The 16,401-nt window shown below is 44.6% G+C and overlaps 1 protein-coding gene across 2 annotated transcripts; it reads left to right on the top strand.

The window, feature by feature from the left end:
* The first annotated feature begins 262 nt into the window (after positions 1-262).
* On the top strand, positions 263-15,599 carry LOC146355694 (zinc finger protein RFP-like). 2 transcript variants are annotated; one of them, XM_084830978.1, is made up of 8 exons: positions 321-431; positions 2,780-3,242; positions 7,301-7,396; positions 7,822-8,052; positions 8,542-8,564; positions 8,907-9,022; positions 11,223-11,303; positions 13,743-15,592. In XM_084830978.1, the coding sequence occupies exons 2-8, from the start codon at positions 2,841-2,843 to the stop codon at positions 14,273-14,275; spliced, it is 1,482 nt and encodes a 493-aa protein (XP_084687104.1). In that variant the 5' UTR covers positions 321-431; positions 2,780-2,840; the 3' UTR covers positions 14,276-15,592. The 2 variants fall into 2 exon arrangements, with proteins under 2 accessions (XP_084687105.1, XP_084687104.1); XM_084830979.1 differs by lacking the exon at positions 7,301-7,396 and having other exon boundaries at positions 263-431; positions 13,743-15,599.
* Positions 15,600-16,401: the final 802 nt, after the last annotated feature.

The raw sequence follows: 16,401 nt of genomic DNA, 5'->3' as shown, positions 1-16,401 counted from the left end.
ATGCCTGGTTCCAGTATCTACTGATAGACTACAGCAGGGAATCAGGGGTTCCCATCCTTGAATATATTCCACGCTATGGATAGCCTGTGGCCCTCCAGATCCTCCCACTACATTTCCCATAAGCCCCACCCAGCATGACCCAGCATGGACAATGGTCAGGGATTATGGGAGCTGTAGTCCAAAACACACACACACGCGAAAGCATTCTCTAAGGGAGAATCCCTTCCCAGTCACTGCTCCTCCTTTCCCGCCAGATCCTCCTGCCTTCCAAGCGCTATTGATTGGATGCAGCAGGAAGTCACGGGTCCTCCCACCCCAATATATACTGATGGGCGAGAAACGGACCCACCTGTCTTCTCTATTTTCCCCGCAGTACCGGGCTGCTTATGGGAGCTGCCGAGTGCCGGTAACCAGAAACTCCAGTCCCTTTGGTGAGGGTTGTTATCAGATTTTCTGCCTTCTGCTTGTGCACTGGCTGTTTCCCTCTTCTCGGTGCTGGCTGCTCGTTCCAGGTGTCTGCGTTGCAGGTGGTCCTCGGTCAGATTCTTTAAGGCGCAACCGGTTTGGTTTGGCCGGCACTGAAAGAGGACGGAGGGGGTGTAATAGCAACTAGGTTTCGGTGCCTGATTGTGTGAGATTTTAAAAAAGAGGGCGCGGGAGACTTCCCGCTGCTTTCACAGCTGTAGTTGTTATTGGGCTTTTCCTCCCTTCATCCCTATCGCAGAATCCCCTGGAAATGATGTGTATTTCTTACACAGAAAGAAGCTGGGGCTGCTTTCATAGTTGTATTTTTTTATTGGCCTTTTCCTCATTTAATCCTTGTCTCAGAATCCCCTGGAAATGGTGTGTTCTAATTCTTACACAGAGAAGCGGAGGTTGCGATCCTATGCACGCTTGGCTGAGAGCAAGCCCTATTGAGTTCAATAGGAATTGCTTCTGAAGAGGCATGTATAAGATTATGCTCTACGTCTCAAATCTGCCTGGAAGCTCTGCTGGATACAAAAGTCTTTAATCTGAACACATTGCAGTTACTTGGTGTGAGAAAGACCTTAAGTAGTTCTTAAGTAGTCACAGATTTTGGGACTCTGTTACGTTGAAAACAAATTCTAGGGATGGGACAACTTTAAACTGTGACTAGAGGCATGTATTTCTCTCTCATATTTTGTTGCTTGTGATTGGCTTAGAACATATGAGGAACTATGCTGGATCAGAACCGAAGCAGTTGGGGTCGGGGTGTGCACCCATAAAGGCTGGCTAAAATAGTTAAAAATGCAGAAAATAGTATTCGGAAGCCTACTGCTTGCTTCTCAATCTGGAGGCTTTACATAGCCTTTGGTGGATCTGTCTGTTACGATAGATGCAAGTGTAACACTTTTTCTTCAGGGTCTCTAAGGGACTCATAGCAGGCTTTGTACAGGGATGATTAACACATACCATTTTAATTTCTTAATTAAAAACAATAATACACATGTAATAATTTTATGTGTGTAACAATACACTTATCACCAAAAACAATAAAACAGAGCACAGCCCTTCCAAAGTTCTGTCTTCTAGTTTGAGTCCACAACAAAAATATAAATAAAACTTCTCTCCCAAGCTTGATTTTTCTGCTGGCTGAAGAAGGAAAACAGTCTGTACTCGGTTCACACTAGCTCCGCCTGCAGCAATCTTCTCAAAAATAGATCAGGATCCAGCAACACAGGAACAACTTTGTAAACAGCCCTTTATATAATATAAAAACATAAATGACAAGGAACTTATAGTATTTGTAAAAATAATAATAATGACTATTTAAATTGTTTTCAAAAGGAAACCTCCCTGCTAAGCTGTCTCAAAGGTTCTGGGTCTCACAGAGAGGAGAAAGCAAGCTTCTTCCACACTGCATTTTGGTAACTTCCTAAAATGGTCGCCACTCCCTATCTCACTCCTTAACTGATCACGTGCAGGAATATTCCCACTCAGAATTCTTAAAGAAAAATATACCAGTGGGTTACACAAACTTTCTGTATGTATTTGGGGAGTGGTGGGAGTGAGAGGTCAGGTGTAAGTCTAGACTCTTTTGGGTGAACATAGAATTGCAGCCTCTAGACTCTAGAAGCAAAGGTTGAAAACCTATGTTCACATACCTGAAAGTAAGTGCTATTGAATTTCACAGGACTTACCTCTGAGTAGACATGGATAGGGTTGTGCTTCCTGTAATATAGGAAGTCTCCATTTAAAATCTCGCATCTGCCCTGACTTGAACTTGGTAGGTGCCCATAGGAAGTCTCTCTCAGCCTTTCCTCTGCAATAGGGGGGCAATAATGTTGCACTCACCACAATTCTCGAAGCAGGTGTTCCAGAAGTTGCAAAACTTACCCATGCTTTGTTTCCTTCCGAAGTGCCATCAGTGGAGCCTTATTGATGTGTTTTTATTTACAATAAATATTTTATTTACAAGTATTCAGGCTTATTTGTGGATATGCAGGTTGAACATGTGGAGGCAAAGCTTTAAAGGATACACACACAGTTAAATGTGTTGACAGCCCCTGACCTGGGCCTCCCTGTAGTGGGGAAAGATTTTAGAAGGATGACTCTTCCTTCCCTGACAAGCCCCAAACAGCACTCCTATCCCAAGGCCCCTATTCCAAACTGATTGGAACAGGACTGGAATACACTGCAATATTTTGTGTATCTTTGCTTTGAGTGTGCACACACTTGCATACACTGCTAAGTAAAAAGAGGGTGAATCCCAGAGGTTTCAGCAAAGCATGATGTACCCTTTCTATCTCTTTTGTAGCTGTGTTTAGGGCAGCAGATTCTATAGCTCCTTAAGCTCTGACAACTCTCCTGTTCAAACTATGGCTGCTGAGAGCTCCAGGGACAGGCTTTGGGCTGAAGCAATTTGCCCCCTCTGTGTGAAGTATTTCACAGATCCAGTGACTCTCGACTGCGGGCACAATTTCTGCCGAGCCTGCATTGCCCGCTGCTGGGAAGAGTTGGTTGCAGACATTGCTTGTCCTCTGTGTGGTATTAGTAGGCCAAGGAACTTGAGGCCAAACAGGCCACTGGTGAGCGTTGTGGAAGTAACTAAACAACTAGTTGAACAAGCCAAAGAAGAAATAGCAAGACGGCCGGTTTGTGAGGCACATCAGAAACCCATGAGCAGCTTCTGCGAGAACGATCAAGCACCGTTCTGTGCTAAGTGTGAAGTATTCCAAACTCACAGAAATCACACTGTGGTTCCTGTCGAAAAGTACAAGGTAGGAAAACATACTTTATGAGACTGGGGAATAATGGCTTTGTGATCCTGCAAGACGAGAAGTGCCGGGTTTCAAGCCTCTGAAATGCGCGCTTTGGGATAGAGCAATCTTTACCCTTAATTTCAGATGTGTCGCCTCTGTGTGGAGTGCACCTTCCATTCTCAAAAGCATTTTCCTTGTTACTTCACTTGTTGAAAGGCTGAGCCCTGGCACCTCTACATTTGCCACGTGTTCTTATGATATTTTGTGTGCCTGCACAAATGTAAGAGCTGCCTTCCTGGACTGAACCAAAGGTTCATTTGATCCGGTTCTTTTTCTACCCACAGCCGGTCACCTGCATAGAAGCAGGGCACGAAGGCAACAGGCTCCCCTGTTTATCCCCAAAATTAGGAACTGAGCCTCTGATTATGCAACTTCCATTTACCTGTCAAGGCTAAATTGTTGATAGAGAAATTAATGGAAAGTAAGGGAGCAATTCTATGCATGTTTAGACAGAAAAAAGTCCTAAACTTCCCAGCATGCCCCAGCCACCATGGCTGGGGCATGCTGGGAGTGGTAAGACTTGTTTCTGTCTAAACATGCATAGGATTGCTCCCTAAGTCTAATCTAGGGCTAAACTCCTATGGGGGCAAATGTTTTCAGTTAGGTTTCTGGAGGGTATAATATATTTCCCTAAAAATACCCCAAACCTCTCTCATTCTGGGTCGTTGCCCCATTTCCTGCTTTCTTGCTGTTTTTTGAGTTTGTTTAAAAATCAGTCTCATCCCATCTAGTAACAGTGACAGCAGCCAAATTTGTTTGACTTACTAGGATGAAGGCCAATTTAATTAAAAAGAAAAAAATGTATTTATCTAAATGCTGTGGTGGAAGGTGTCACATATGCTTGACTAGGTCAGGGTGTCATGAGGAAACTTGCTTGAATGTGCTCTGAGGGTGTTCTCATGCCTCATGAATACCATCTTGTGCCATGAAAAATAGTCACTGGAACCACATCAGCCCGGATTACAGTACCAATGCTTAAGTTTGTATATAGGTGGCATCTCATCCCAGTTGTACCACATAAACTGAGAGCTAACACCGTTATGCTGGAGAGGATGCTGTTCCAGGTGAACACTGTTTCATATGTGGTAGGAATGTTTTAATGTGCAAGCCTTTTGGTTAAAGATTGTTAAAGTAATCTCAGACATGATACAACAACAAAAAGCACCAAACCCTTTATTAACATTTCTATCCATTTGTGATGATGTAATGATCCCTGTAAGCCATAAAGAGTTAGGGCACAATCCTGTGCATGTTTAGACAGAGAAAAGGCCTACAACTCCCAGCATGCCCCAGCCAGCTGTTGGCTGGGGAATGCTGGGAGTTGTAGGCCTTTTCTCTGTCTAAACATGCACAGATTTCACCCTTGGTCTTTTTCTATTATTGACAGCAGCATGTACGGAGGTAGCAAATGGGTGGAAAACCAAGTCAGGCTATACAGTCCACGGGTGGCATAGCAGGATTGACACACGGCACTAGCCGAAAAGCTCACTCATCACAGTAGATGGATTTTGAGGCTGACAAGCAAGGTAGTTTCATAAAGATATGGGTTCCATTTTTGACTTTTTGTTAACAAAAAAAGAAAATGACTTCAGACCTCCAGTCACACAGAGATAATTTTGGAGAGACATAATGTCTTCAGATTTGAATATATACCTTGTGCAACTCTTTCTGTCTGGTGTAACTCTGGCACTACAAAACCGAATGTGGGTGTTCATGCAGTATAATAAGCTCCTGTACTCTAAGGGTGCAATCCCATGGGTTGCAACCTGGGTACTTGTAAGCCCCTGAATTTGGAGGCTTACGAGTATCCTATGCAGAGAAGGAGGTGCCTTGCACCTCTTGCACTGCATTTTAGCTAGAGGGGCAATTTCACATGTCTAGCAGGGAAGCTTCAGGGAGGAGGAGGAGGGAAGGATGCTGGGGTGGCGATAGGAAAAGGCATAAGCCAGCTGCCCTGGTCTCCTCCCCTCTCCACCCCCAGGAGTGCCTCCTTTCCCCTGTCTCCATGCTCCGTTTACTGAGCACAGAGGCAGCCAGTGCAGTTCTCTCTGCACTAGCTACGAGGGGGCGGGGGCGGGGAGCACAGTTCCTGGCTCGGAGCCCTGTCTTCAAGTGCAGAGCCAAGAAACCAAAAAATCCTATGTCCCCCAGATGCCGTCTAGCGAACATAGGACTGCTCCCTAAATTATTGTTAAAAGTTTTGTTTATCTATTTAATGGAAAAATCATTTAAAAACTTTAAAAAATAGTCACGGGGGATTTTTTATACTTATAGAAAATATATATCCTGTCCTTCTGTGCTTACATACCACTCAGGGCAGCTAACAATTCAAACCAATAATAAAATACAATAAATTTCCAAACGGGAGAATGCATTTTGCCGTGAGAGAAAAGGTTTGTGAAATGCACTCTCCCATTTTGGGCTCTGCCCAAATCTTCTGTTTAATGCCTCATTTGTGGTCATACATTCAACCAGCTAATTATGCATTCATATAGATGTTGAATAGCATTGGGGACAGCATAGGACTTTATGGCAGGGTTGGGCAGAAGGTAGTGTCAGGAGCGCCCTAGTGGCCTCTTTCAGTAGACTCCAATAGCCAACTCAAGACACAGGCGAAAGGATTCTTTTCAAGGCTCTAATCCTTTTACAACTTAATGACTCTTTCAGATGCTAATCATCAGCGACTAAGCAGGGAAACAGCAGAGTGGCCTTTGCGCCGAGTAGGCAGATGATCCCCGTTTGAAGGAGAGTCACTTGAAAACCCTGAACTTATGGGCTAGGGAGAGATCCTCCCTCTTTCACTTGGGTCCACAGGAGGCGGCCGTTGCTTGCACGCCAAACGGCGCCATGCCTCCTTTCCGTGCCCTCCATCGCTCGTCGCTCCCTGCGTCTGTGTCGAGCATCTAGCAAGCCTCCTTCCCGCACTTTCTCACTGCTAGGATCACTATCTCAGGAATGCTGGCAGGAGGAATCTCTGCCAGCTGCTGTGCCTGTGAGGGATGAGCTGGCTCCTCTCCCACGGATTGCTGATCCTCCTCAGAATCAGAACTGCTCGGGGGTTCTATCGGCTCATTTTCCACCCTGACAGGTAGATCTCCAGATGTTCAATTTCCAGAAGCTGCTGCCAGCATGGCCAATAGTCAGCAATTCTGGGAGTTTTAGTCCAAAACATCTGGAGCTCTACTTACTGCTCACCCTTGCTTTATGGCACTCCCTGGCACAAGTGCCATGGACTGAAAAATAATTAGCCAATACTACTCACACCAACTCGCCCCACAAGTAAGAGCAGAACCACTGTAAAATAGTGCCTCCTATGCCCTGCTCATGGAGACAGTCCAATAGGATACCATGGTGAATGGTATCAAAAGCTGCTGAGAAATCAAGCAAGAGTAATAGTGTTGCACTCCCAATATCCCTTTCCCAATCAAGGTAATCCGTCAGAGTGACCAAGACATGATTCAGTACTGAAACCAGGTCTGAATTCTCTCCAAGTACCTTCCCCAAGAAGGGTTATTAGCAACCAGGTGATAGTTGTCGGATACTTCTGGGTCCAGAGTAGGCTTCTTCAGGATTGGTAACACAACTGCCTCTTTAATTCACCACACTTTGGACCCTTGCCCCTCACCCCAAATCTGGCTAGCTTTAATTAGCCATGATGGACAAGGGTCAAGAGAACAAGTGGTCAGCCTTACAGCTAAGAGCACCTTCTCCACATCCTTGGGCCGCACAACTGAAATGGATCTCACAAAACCAGTACAGTGGTCACCCCATTCGAGTCTGTCTGAAATATGGTGTCTAGGGCAGCACCAAGGCAAGTGGTTTTGTTGTCATTGAAGAATGTGGCCCTTAGTTTCATACTGAGGCTCCGATGATGGAAGACATGGGGGCGGGGGAGTTATTGTGCTGTGGCTTGAGACAGAATTAATTTGTAGGGTGGGTGGGATCTTGGTGTATGTGGCCTGATTTAACATCCTTGCTATTTTTGATCCCTGATTAACCAGTATTTCTCTCCTCAGCACCAAATTGAGGGCTACTTGGAGATAATGAGGGAAATGGAAGAAGATGTCCTGAACTTTACATGGAGTGGTAATTTAAGAAGCCAGGAGTTCCTAGTAGGTGACTTTTGAAGAAAACAGTCAGAGAGAGAGTAAAACTCCACATTTCTGAGTATCTGACTTCATGGGCAATTTAACAAAGTAGGGGTGCACAATCTTATGCATGTTTAGACAGACAAAAGTCCTACAAGTCCCAGAATGCTGGGAGTTCTGGGACTTTTTTCTGTCCAGACATGCATAGGATTGTGCCTTAACGCTACTGTGTTAGATTTCCAAGAGGACTTTGATAATCAGATGCCTTAAAGTTTCTTAATGGGAGAAGATCATGTGTGAGCAATGTGTTCATTGGGTGGAATCTCTGATATGTGGTTTTAATTTTTGTGAAATGTCCAGAGAGCTTTGGCTATTGGGTGGTATAGAAATGAAAATAAATAAATGTCAGAACCTGCCCTTTGCCCCTTTTTTTTCCCTATTCTTTGCAGAAACAGACTGAAATTGAGAGGAAAAAGACGTTGGCTGAGTTTAAGCATCTACAGCAGATTCTGGAGGAACAAAAGTGCCTCCGTCTGGCCTCTCTAGTAGAGCTGGAGAAGGAGATCATGAAGAAGGAACATGACTATACTGAGAAAATCTCTGATCAGGTCTCTGTTCTAGATAACATGGTCATAAGGATGGAGGAGAAGTACTTGAGCAATGAAAGTGAATTCCTGCAGGTGAGTACATGGAAGAAACAACTCAGACTCTTGGCCAAGGAGGAGGGGTCCTTAATCTTTTGTAGGATCCTCTTGGGAACTGGCTCAAACCTTCAATCTTGAAGGTTTATCTTGAAGGCATTGGATTATTGGGGGTGGGGTGGGGAGGTTGGGGTTCATACTTGTTACTGAAGTCCCATACAGGAGTTCATGGAGCTTCATACTATTCGTGGCGGGGGGGGGGGGTGCCAGTTTTATTGCTTCCTGGAGCCCGTCTTCTGCTTGGGGGTGGAGTACATTAAATTGCTCGGTTTGGAAATGCTGTATATGACAATGAAAAAATATTTGACTATTGTGAACAAAAAACTTTTGAGACTCATTTAAATCAGTTGGTGGTTCAGCGAATCTCCCCACCCCAAAGTATAAAAAGTATTTCTCTTCCCCCCACCCGCTTCTTCTCCCTCCTTCCCCAAAAGTCTGATAATGTCTTTTTCTGTCTTGCCCATGTAGGACTTTGGTAGCAGCTTGTGCAGGTATGTGGCTCCCACTTTTTCCACGAGGCTGGGGAGGGTCTGGGTCACAAACGAAGGAAACACCACTTCAGGGCCTTGCGGGGAAACTGTAAGAGCGCAATCCAATGCATGCTTAGACAGAAAGAATCTGCTTGCTGGGTAATGTTGGGAGTCGTAGGACTTTTTTTTTTTTTTTTTTGCCTAAACGGGCATAGGACCGTGCCCTTGCCCTTTAGTCATTGTTATAAGTGATTCTATACTTGGTATATGACTATAGATTTAGAATAGAAAAGATGGATCCTGAGTAACGTACATGTGTGTGTGTGTGTGTGTGTGTTGGCGGCTTCCCCCTCCCCTTTTCAGATTGGAGGAGAACAGGTTTGAAAATCCACCGGCTTTTCTTTCTGAACTGAAAGAGAAAATTCAGACATCTTGTGACCGACAGCTGTTCCTAGAAGGTGTCAGGAAGAAATTCAATGGTAGGCATTGCCCAAGACTCTTATAAGGGTTCCTAGTGCTTTTGTGACTATGGGGGGAAAGAGCTGCATAGGGCAAGCCAAGGCCAAAGATGCCAAGAGTTCCTGTGGTGAGCCCTGCTATGGAGGACCAAATATCTGTGTCCTTTGCAGCTGAAATCTAGTGGAACTGTATGTGACCATGGGAGATAATGGTACCCATAGCTTGCCGATTTCTGACTTTTTCCTCTGTAGCCATTTGTGCTGCTTAGGAGGCAGGCTGCTTTTTAACTAAAAGTTGTTGCCCCTTGGATCATATTTTGGAAATGTATGACTCTTGAGTATTTTCCTCTGCGTCCCTGGTGCTTCCTGCAAAAACCCATTAACATAAGAACACAAGAAGAGCCATGCTGGATCAAACCAAGGGTCCATCTAGTTCAGCATTCTGTTCACAGTGACCAGCCAGCTGTCAACCAGGAAACCATCAGCAGGACATGAGTGTATCGGCACCCTCCCACCCATGTTCCCCAGCAGTAGTGTACATAGGCTCATTGCCTCTGGTACTGGAGGTAGCACATAGCCATCAAGACTAGTGGCCATTGTGAGATGAGAAATCATCCTGAGGGTAGGGGACAGTGACAGTCGCAAATAATGCCACTGTAGTGTAGTGGTGAGAGTGATGGACTGGGAGCCGGGAGATCCGGGTTCTAGTTCTCACTCGGCCATGGAAGCTCACTGGGTGACTTTGGGCCAGTCACAGACTCTCAGCCCAACCTACCTCACAGGGTTGTTGTTGTGAGGATAAAACAGAGAGGAGGAGGATAATGTAAGCCACTTTGGGTTCCTTGCAAGAGGAAATAAAGCAGGATATAAATGCAATAAAGAAAGAAAGGCTTGCTAGTTCAGCCAAGCCAAAATGCATGGATTCCTGACTGAGGCTGTTGAGCTGTGCCCGACCCTTTTTCTTCTACCTTCCCCATTCATATTTCAAAGGATTTCAGTATATGTGTCGGTAGTGGCTGATTGGCAAAATATTTCAGTTCTAATGTTCTTCTGACGACTTTTGTTTCTTCTTCATGGTCTCTGTGCATCCTGCATAGGGGTTCTGTGCCTGCACAGAGCCTCACTTAGAACGATTCTAGAGCTTAATGATTTTAGGTGGGAAGCCCCACCCTCGGCATGTGCGCCCTGATGTCGTTGTACCACCAGCTTCTCATGTTCTCCTACACCCAGTCCATGAGAAATGTCTAATGGTAGAGGGCTATTGTCCAGTGAATATAGTATTGCATGCAAACCTGTCTGAACCCAGGACATTTTCCACACAGTGGCTTGTTAACCATGCAGTGTGGCTTATTTTTCTCAAATAAGAGGTGTATACAATTATGCATGGTGTGGAGAATGTGGATAGGGAGACATTTTTCTCCCTCTCTCAAAACGCTAGAACCCAAACGGGTCATCTGATGAAGCTGAATGGTGGGAGACTGAGGCAGCGCTTCTTCACTCAGCGTAGAGTTAAACTATGGAATTTACTATCTCAAGATGTAGTGATGGCCACCAATTTGGATGGCTTTAAAAGGGGGTTAAATACCTGGAGGAGAAGGCTATGTGCTACCTCCAGTACCAGAGGCAGTAAGCTTATATACAGCAGTTGCTGGTAAACATGGGCGGGAGGGTGCTGTTGCGCTCATGCCCTGCTTGTGAGTTCCTGGTTGACAGCTGGTTGGCCACTGTGTGAACAGAATGCTGGACCTGATGGACCCTTGGTATGATCTAGCAGGGCTCTTATGTTCTTAACAAGCCACTTTGAGAACCCATGGTTTGTTGTTGGTTTGCTCAGTTTAGTTAACAAGCCACCCTTGCTGCATTCAGATGACATGCTAACCCACCCTGAGAAAAATGTGCTGCATTCATACAACACGCTAACCCATGGTTCAAAACAAGGTGTTGTGTGAACAGCCCCACAGAGTAAAATGTTTCCCATTTTTTGACGTGTCACATAAACTATCTACAGAAGGAAGGCTTGTCAACTGAACCTGTGCTATATGCCAGCAGACAATGAAATTTTGAAAAATGCAGCCTTGATACAGTACATAGTGAGCCTCCATCCATACAAATAAGTATATTAGGAAACAGAACTCCTGTCTTTCATTGTCTGATTGCTTGTGGGGCTCTCCAGTGTTAGTCACACACAAGTACTAGTCTTGTCTGTGTTTTTTCCTTTCAGATGAAATGGCTCTCATTTTGAAAGGAAGAGGGAGAAAAAAATCAAGAAAAGATATAGCGGTAGAAGACAGAGGCAGTAGAGGTAAGAAGACAACTTCTACATCAGTACCTGTGATTTTGTGACATACAAGTTAAAAGATTCCCAAAAGCTGCATTGGGGTGTTCAAAACATAATTTGTTTCAAAGACATTTATTATATTTCTATACTGCCCAATAGCTGAAGCTTTCTGGACAGTTCACAAAAATTAAAACCACAGAATAAAGCATAAAATACAGTTTAAAATGGAAAACTACAGTATAAGAGTACAACCAGAATAAAACCTAGCAGCAATGCAGAGATTTAAAATACAATTGCAGATTTAAACCAACAGAACTGAAAGACTAAATATTAAAATGCCTGGGAAAATAAAAAGGTCTTCACTTGGTGCCAGAAAGAGCACAACGTAGGTGCCAGGCAAGCCTCTCTAGGGAGCTCGTTCCATAACTGGGGTGCCACAGCAGAAATGGCCCTCTTCCTGGTAGCCACCCACCTTGCTTCCTTTGGCAGGGACTCTCTAAGAAGGACTGCTGAAGATGATCTTAGGCTCTGGGCAGGTACATATGGGAGGGGACGATCCTTCAGATAACCTGGCCCCAAGCTGTTTAGGGCTCTGAATGTTAATACCAGCACTTTGAATTGGGCCTAGAAATGGACTGGCAGCCAGTGCAGCTGGAAAAGTACTGCCCATTCCCTGTTAAGTCTTGCTGCCCTGTTTTGGACCAGCTGAAGCTTCTGGACCGTTTTCAAGGCAGCCCCACATATAAGGTATTGCAGTAATCCACTTGAGAGGTTACAGAGCATGGAGAACTGTAGCTAGGCTATCTCTGTCCAGATAAGAGCATAGTTGGTAGACCAGCCTAAGCTGATAAAAAGTGCTCCGTGCCACTGAGTTCACCTGTGCCTCAAGTGACAGTTCTGGGTGCAAGAGCACCCCCAAACTACGAACCTGATCCTTTGGGTGAGTGCAACCCCCTCCAGAACAGGTAGAACATCACTTAGCTGGGCAGATGAACCACCCACTAACAGTACCTTCATCTTGTCTGGATTGAGTCTCACTTTATTGGCCCTCACCTGGTCCATTACTGCATCCAGGCACCGGCTCAGAACGCCCACTGCTCCACCTGGGTTTGACGAAAAGGAGAGAGAGAGCTGGGTGTCATCTGCACTTTGATTTGCATTTTGATAGGTTTCACGTTTATGTAACTTGAACATAGTGCTACTGTGTTAGCGGCCTGCAAACTGGGAAGTCAATATTACGATAAAGATACTATTATGGGAGGGGGCGTAGTTCTGTGGTAGAGCACATGCTTTGCATGCAGAAGGTTCCAGGTTCCATCCCTGGCTTCTCCAGGTAGGGCTGAAAAAAAATGTGCCTTGAACCCTAGAAAGCTGCTGCCAGTCAGTGTTGACAATACTGGGTTAAATGGGCCAGTGGTCTCACTTAGTACAAGGCAGCTTCCAAAGCTCCTATGTATTATGGTGTCTGTTACATTTTCCATTTCTTTGGCCCTCCTTCACTGCTTTTCCTCAGGCAAAACATCTGCAGGATTTCAAGGGGAGCTGCACAACTTTTATCTACGCTGCAAAGGATTCTGGGGTTTATGTCTCCATTATGTGGCATAGCTGTATGAAGCAGCAAAATGGCTTGAGTCAGACTTACAAAACATATTGATCAGCCAGTATCTTTTTTTGTCAGTGACTGATACCTCCCAAGGGAGCAATGTTGTCCCAGCAGTTTCCTGAATTGCTGAAATATAAGTCGAGTATAAGATTTCTCACCTTGGTACTCCTTTCACTGTTTTTTAAGCACTGATGCTTAAGCACAATTGCTGTAAGCATCAGTCAGTGCTTTCCTTTCTGTTTTTGACTGTCTCTGCTGGAAAAGCTGTAATTCTTTTCTTTTTAGCTCTGTTAAGACACTTGACCTTCCATTTCCCTCAGTATCTCCCCCCCCCCCACACACACACACTGGCCCAGATGTAGGTACATGCATTTTAAATATATATTTTACTTTTTTTCATTGCAAATGAAAATTCATTGTTAATTGCAAAAATATAAACTAGTACATTCATTGAAAAAGTATAAACATGTTTTAAAAAGAAAAGAATAAAGAATAGTGCAGGTTTTCAGTAGTCTACTTCATTTACCAATATTTTGAATTTGTTCTGTATTAGGTGAGTAGGTTCTATTAAGAGGTCTGAGTCAATTGATGCTACCTCTTTACAGTGATACAGGGCAGGCATAATGCCTGGCAGCTGCATGAGTTTTCTTGAGGGCTTCGCTCTATCACACTAAGGGCCCATGCGAGGCCAGGTCCATTTGCTAGTACATAATAAAACAGAACCCATTTCTATAAGATCTAGGTAAATTCTGAAGACCCAAGATTCACTCTCCAAATAAGGCCCATCTGGATTCTTACAGTGTGATATCTAACATACTGTTCATTCTCTGTCTTTTTCTCTCCCCCCACATCCCCGGCAGCGAATGTGACCTTGGATCCAAACACGGCATCTCCCTATCTCCTCCTCTCTGAGGACCTGAAGAGTGTGCAGCGGTCCCATCTATGCCAGAACTTTTCTGGCAGTTTTGAGAGAGATGACAAGCTGAATGTAGTGTTGGGACAAGAAAGATTCACCTCTGGGCGACATTGGTGGGAGGTGAGAGTGGAGGGAGGAGGTCGTGGGTGGGTCATTGGTGTCATCAAAGAGTCTGTGAAGTACTGCCACAGTGAGAACTTCAATCCTGATGAAGGGATTTGGGCTGTAGGGAAGCTGTCAAGAAGACCAATCTCTCCTCGTCGACTCCTGGCTTTTACCCAACCAGAACATACCCTTTTGATCCTGAGCTGTAAGCCTGAAATGATCGGCGTGTGCCTGGACTATGAAGAGGGGAGGGTGGCATTTTTCAGTGCTGATACAGATGAGTCCATCTTCGTTTTCCATCAAGCCACCTTCTCGGGTGACAGGATCCGACCCTTTTTTGCTGTGTGGGGGTCTGTCACATTGAAGTGCTAAGTGTTCAGAAGAGCACTTCTCCTGCTCCTCTGGTCTGAACACCCTGCAAAAGAAGTCAACCCACTAAACACCTCACACAAAAGAACTCAACCAAGTCCCACTGTCTTGCTCCTAGGGTCCATCTTCCCTCTGTCTCTACACAGGCTATGATCTGCTGGGAGCCCTCTGGGAGTGCAAGGTCCCATGACAGGAGGGGCAAAAGGGGTGGGGATGGGGCAGAACCTGTCTCATGAATGAGAGGGAGGCCAAAATAAGATTGATCTGGCAAATACAAAGGAAATAATTTCATAATGCCTAGGGAGAAATTCCTGATTTCGGTTGTGATCATAGGGAAATAGGCAGATGAGACCCACCTACTCCATCCTTGCAAAAATGAAAAACAAAATATTTTCCTGTCTGGGGAAAAGTGTGAAGAATAGTTCTTGGGTTCCTCTGCTTTCTCTCTCCTCTCAACTCTCCTCAGTGTGGGAATAAATTAATTAGCAAGTCCACAGATATTTGAATGTGGAATTGGCCTACTTGATTTCTTCTCCCTGCCATGTGAGGGATGGGGAAAGAAATACATCAGCCCCAGCCTTTTTCCCACTCTTCCCCACCCTTTCCCAGGAAATCGCAGCCAAATAGATATAATGTTTGGCTTGGAATACCTTTTTTCCTTTCATCTCAATGGAGAAGCCCCTTTTTATAAGAATCCAGCCTTCATATGGAAAATAATTTTCTGTCGAAGGAGCATGAAGGTGGGGGGTCTGCCTCTCACCTCTGCAATTCCCCTCCCCAATTTGGAGATGTTCCAAAATGAGGAGAATCTCTCTTTCTGAAAGACATACTAATGCTTTAGTGACTGGGGCAATTACTGTTTATAACTTTTATTTGTACTTGTAGGTAGTTATTAAGATAGAAACATACATCTATCCCTTGTCGGGGGTCAGCCCTGAGCAGAATTCTGTTGATTCAAACTTAATAGCAAACTGCCTATAAGGAGGAGACTACGAAAGGGACCTTGTAATTAAGAGTCTCCTGCCCTGAGGCGTGAATGGAGCATATGATAAGTGGGTAGGCAAGAAGATGCCTGGAGCTTCCGTACTACATCAGATTGGCTCACAGATATGCCACAAACATTGCCTTTTGTTAAATTGGAAACATACAACCGGTTTTCTACTAGGAATGCCTCTCAAAGGTTAAGTAGAAGCGAAATGTCAAATATTTTGTACCAGATGTGTTTTCATTCTGTGCTGTTAATGCTTTGTCTTAATAGTTTTCTTTTTACAATTTTGTGCAGTGTTTTACTCTTCATTCTGAATAAAAGACGTTTACCTGTTCCTCATGTTCCTTGCAGGTTTTGGAGGGTGTAACTTCAGGTTCTAAAGAAAAGGTACTGATTATTCTATGGTCTCCCTTTTTTCCTCTTCCTCCTGGATCTGGTGTATTCTTGTAGTCATTCTGTGTGTTGTGTGCGATCTCTCTGTCAGTAGAGAAAAACATTATTTGTTGGCCCTGTTCCCTGAAGAAGGGTACATATAAGGCATCTAGCATGTAGTGAGACTGTCTCTTGCATGTGCTGAGTACTTGGGGCTGGAGAGTGATGGGCTCTTGTTTAAAGGTCAACGAAGGGTGTAATTCTGTACCCTTTTCTGAAGGGTACAGAAAAAAGCTGTATAATTCCCAGCATTCCCCAGCCAGCCATGCTGGCTGGGGAATGCTGGAAGATGTAGGACATTTTTCTGTCTAAACATGCATAGGATTGCACCATGAAAGGTCACAAAGAAGCGGGCAAGCTTCTTTGACCTTTTAGTTGGTCCTAAAAGGCCCTAAATTGTTTCTTTGGAGTTTTCCCCCTGCAACTCTTTGTCCAGTTCGAATATACCAGGGATCTCTTCCACTCACTTTGAATTCTCTCTGTTCCCAATTAAACATAGTGGAAGTTATAGCCACAGACTTTTAAATCAAAGGAGCAACATCAGTTTGGGGCTGTTATTGTGTAGCAGCCATATCGGGGGTCAGACTAAGTAGCCTCATGCAGTCTCATGCTTCATGTTCTTGCTGAGCTCTTTCTCCCTTGAATATATTGTTGTAAGCTGACGAGACACAGGAATTCCTTATCTTGTCAAAGGTCATACAATTGTATA

Source organism: Heloderma suspectum, chromosome 2 (assembly GCF_057233095.1).
Source record: "Heloderma suspectum isolate Gila_16-S chromosome 2, 16-S_ref, whole genome shotgun sequence".
NCBI lineage: Eukaryota > Metazoa > Chordata > Lepidosauria > Squamata > Helodermatidae > Heloderma > Heloderma suspectum.
Note: the sequence above shows the minus strand (reverse complement) of the source record. Positions and strands in the feature narration are given on the sequence as shown.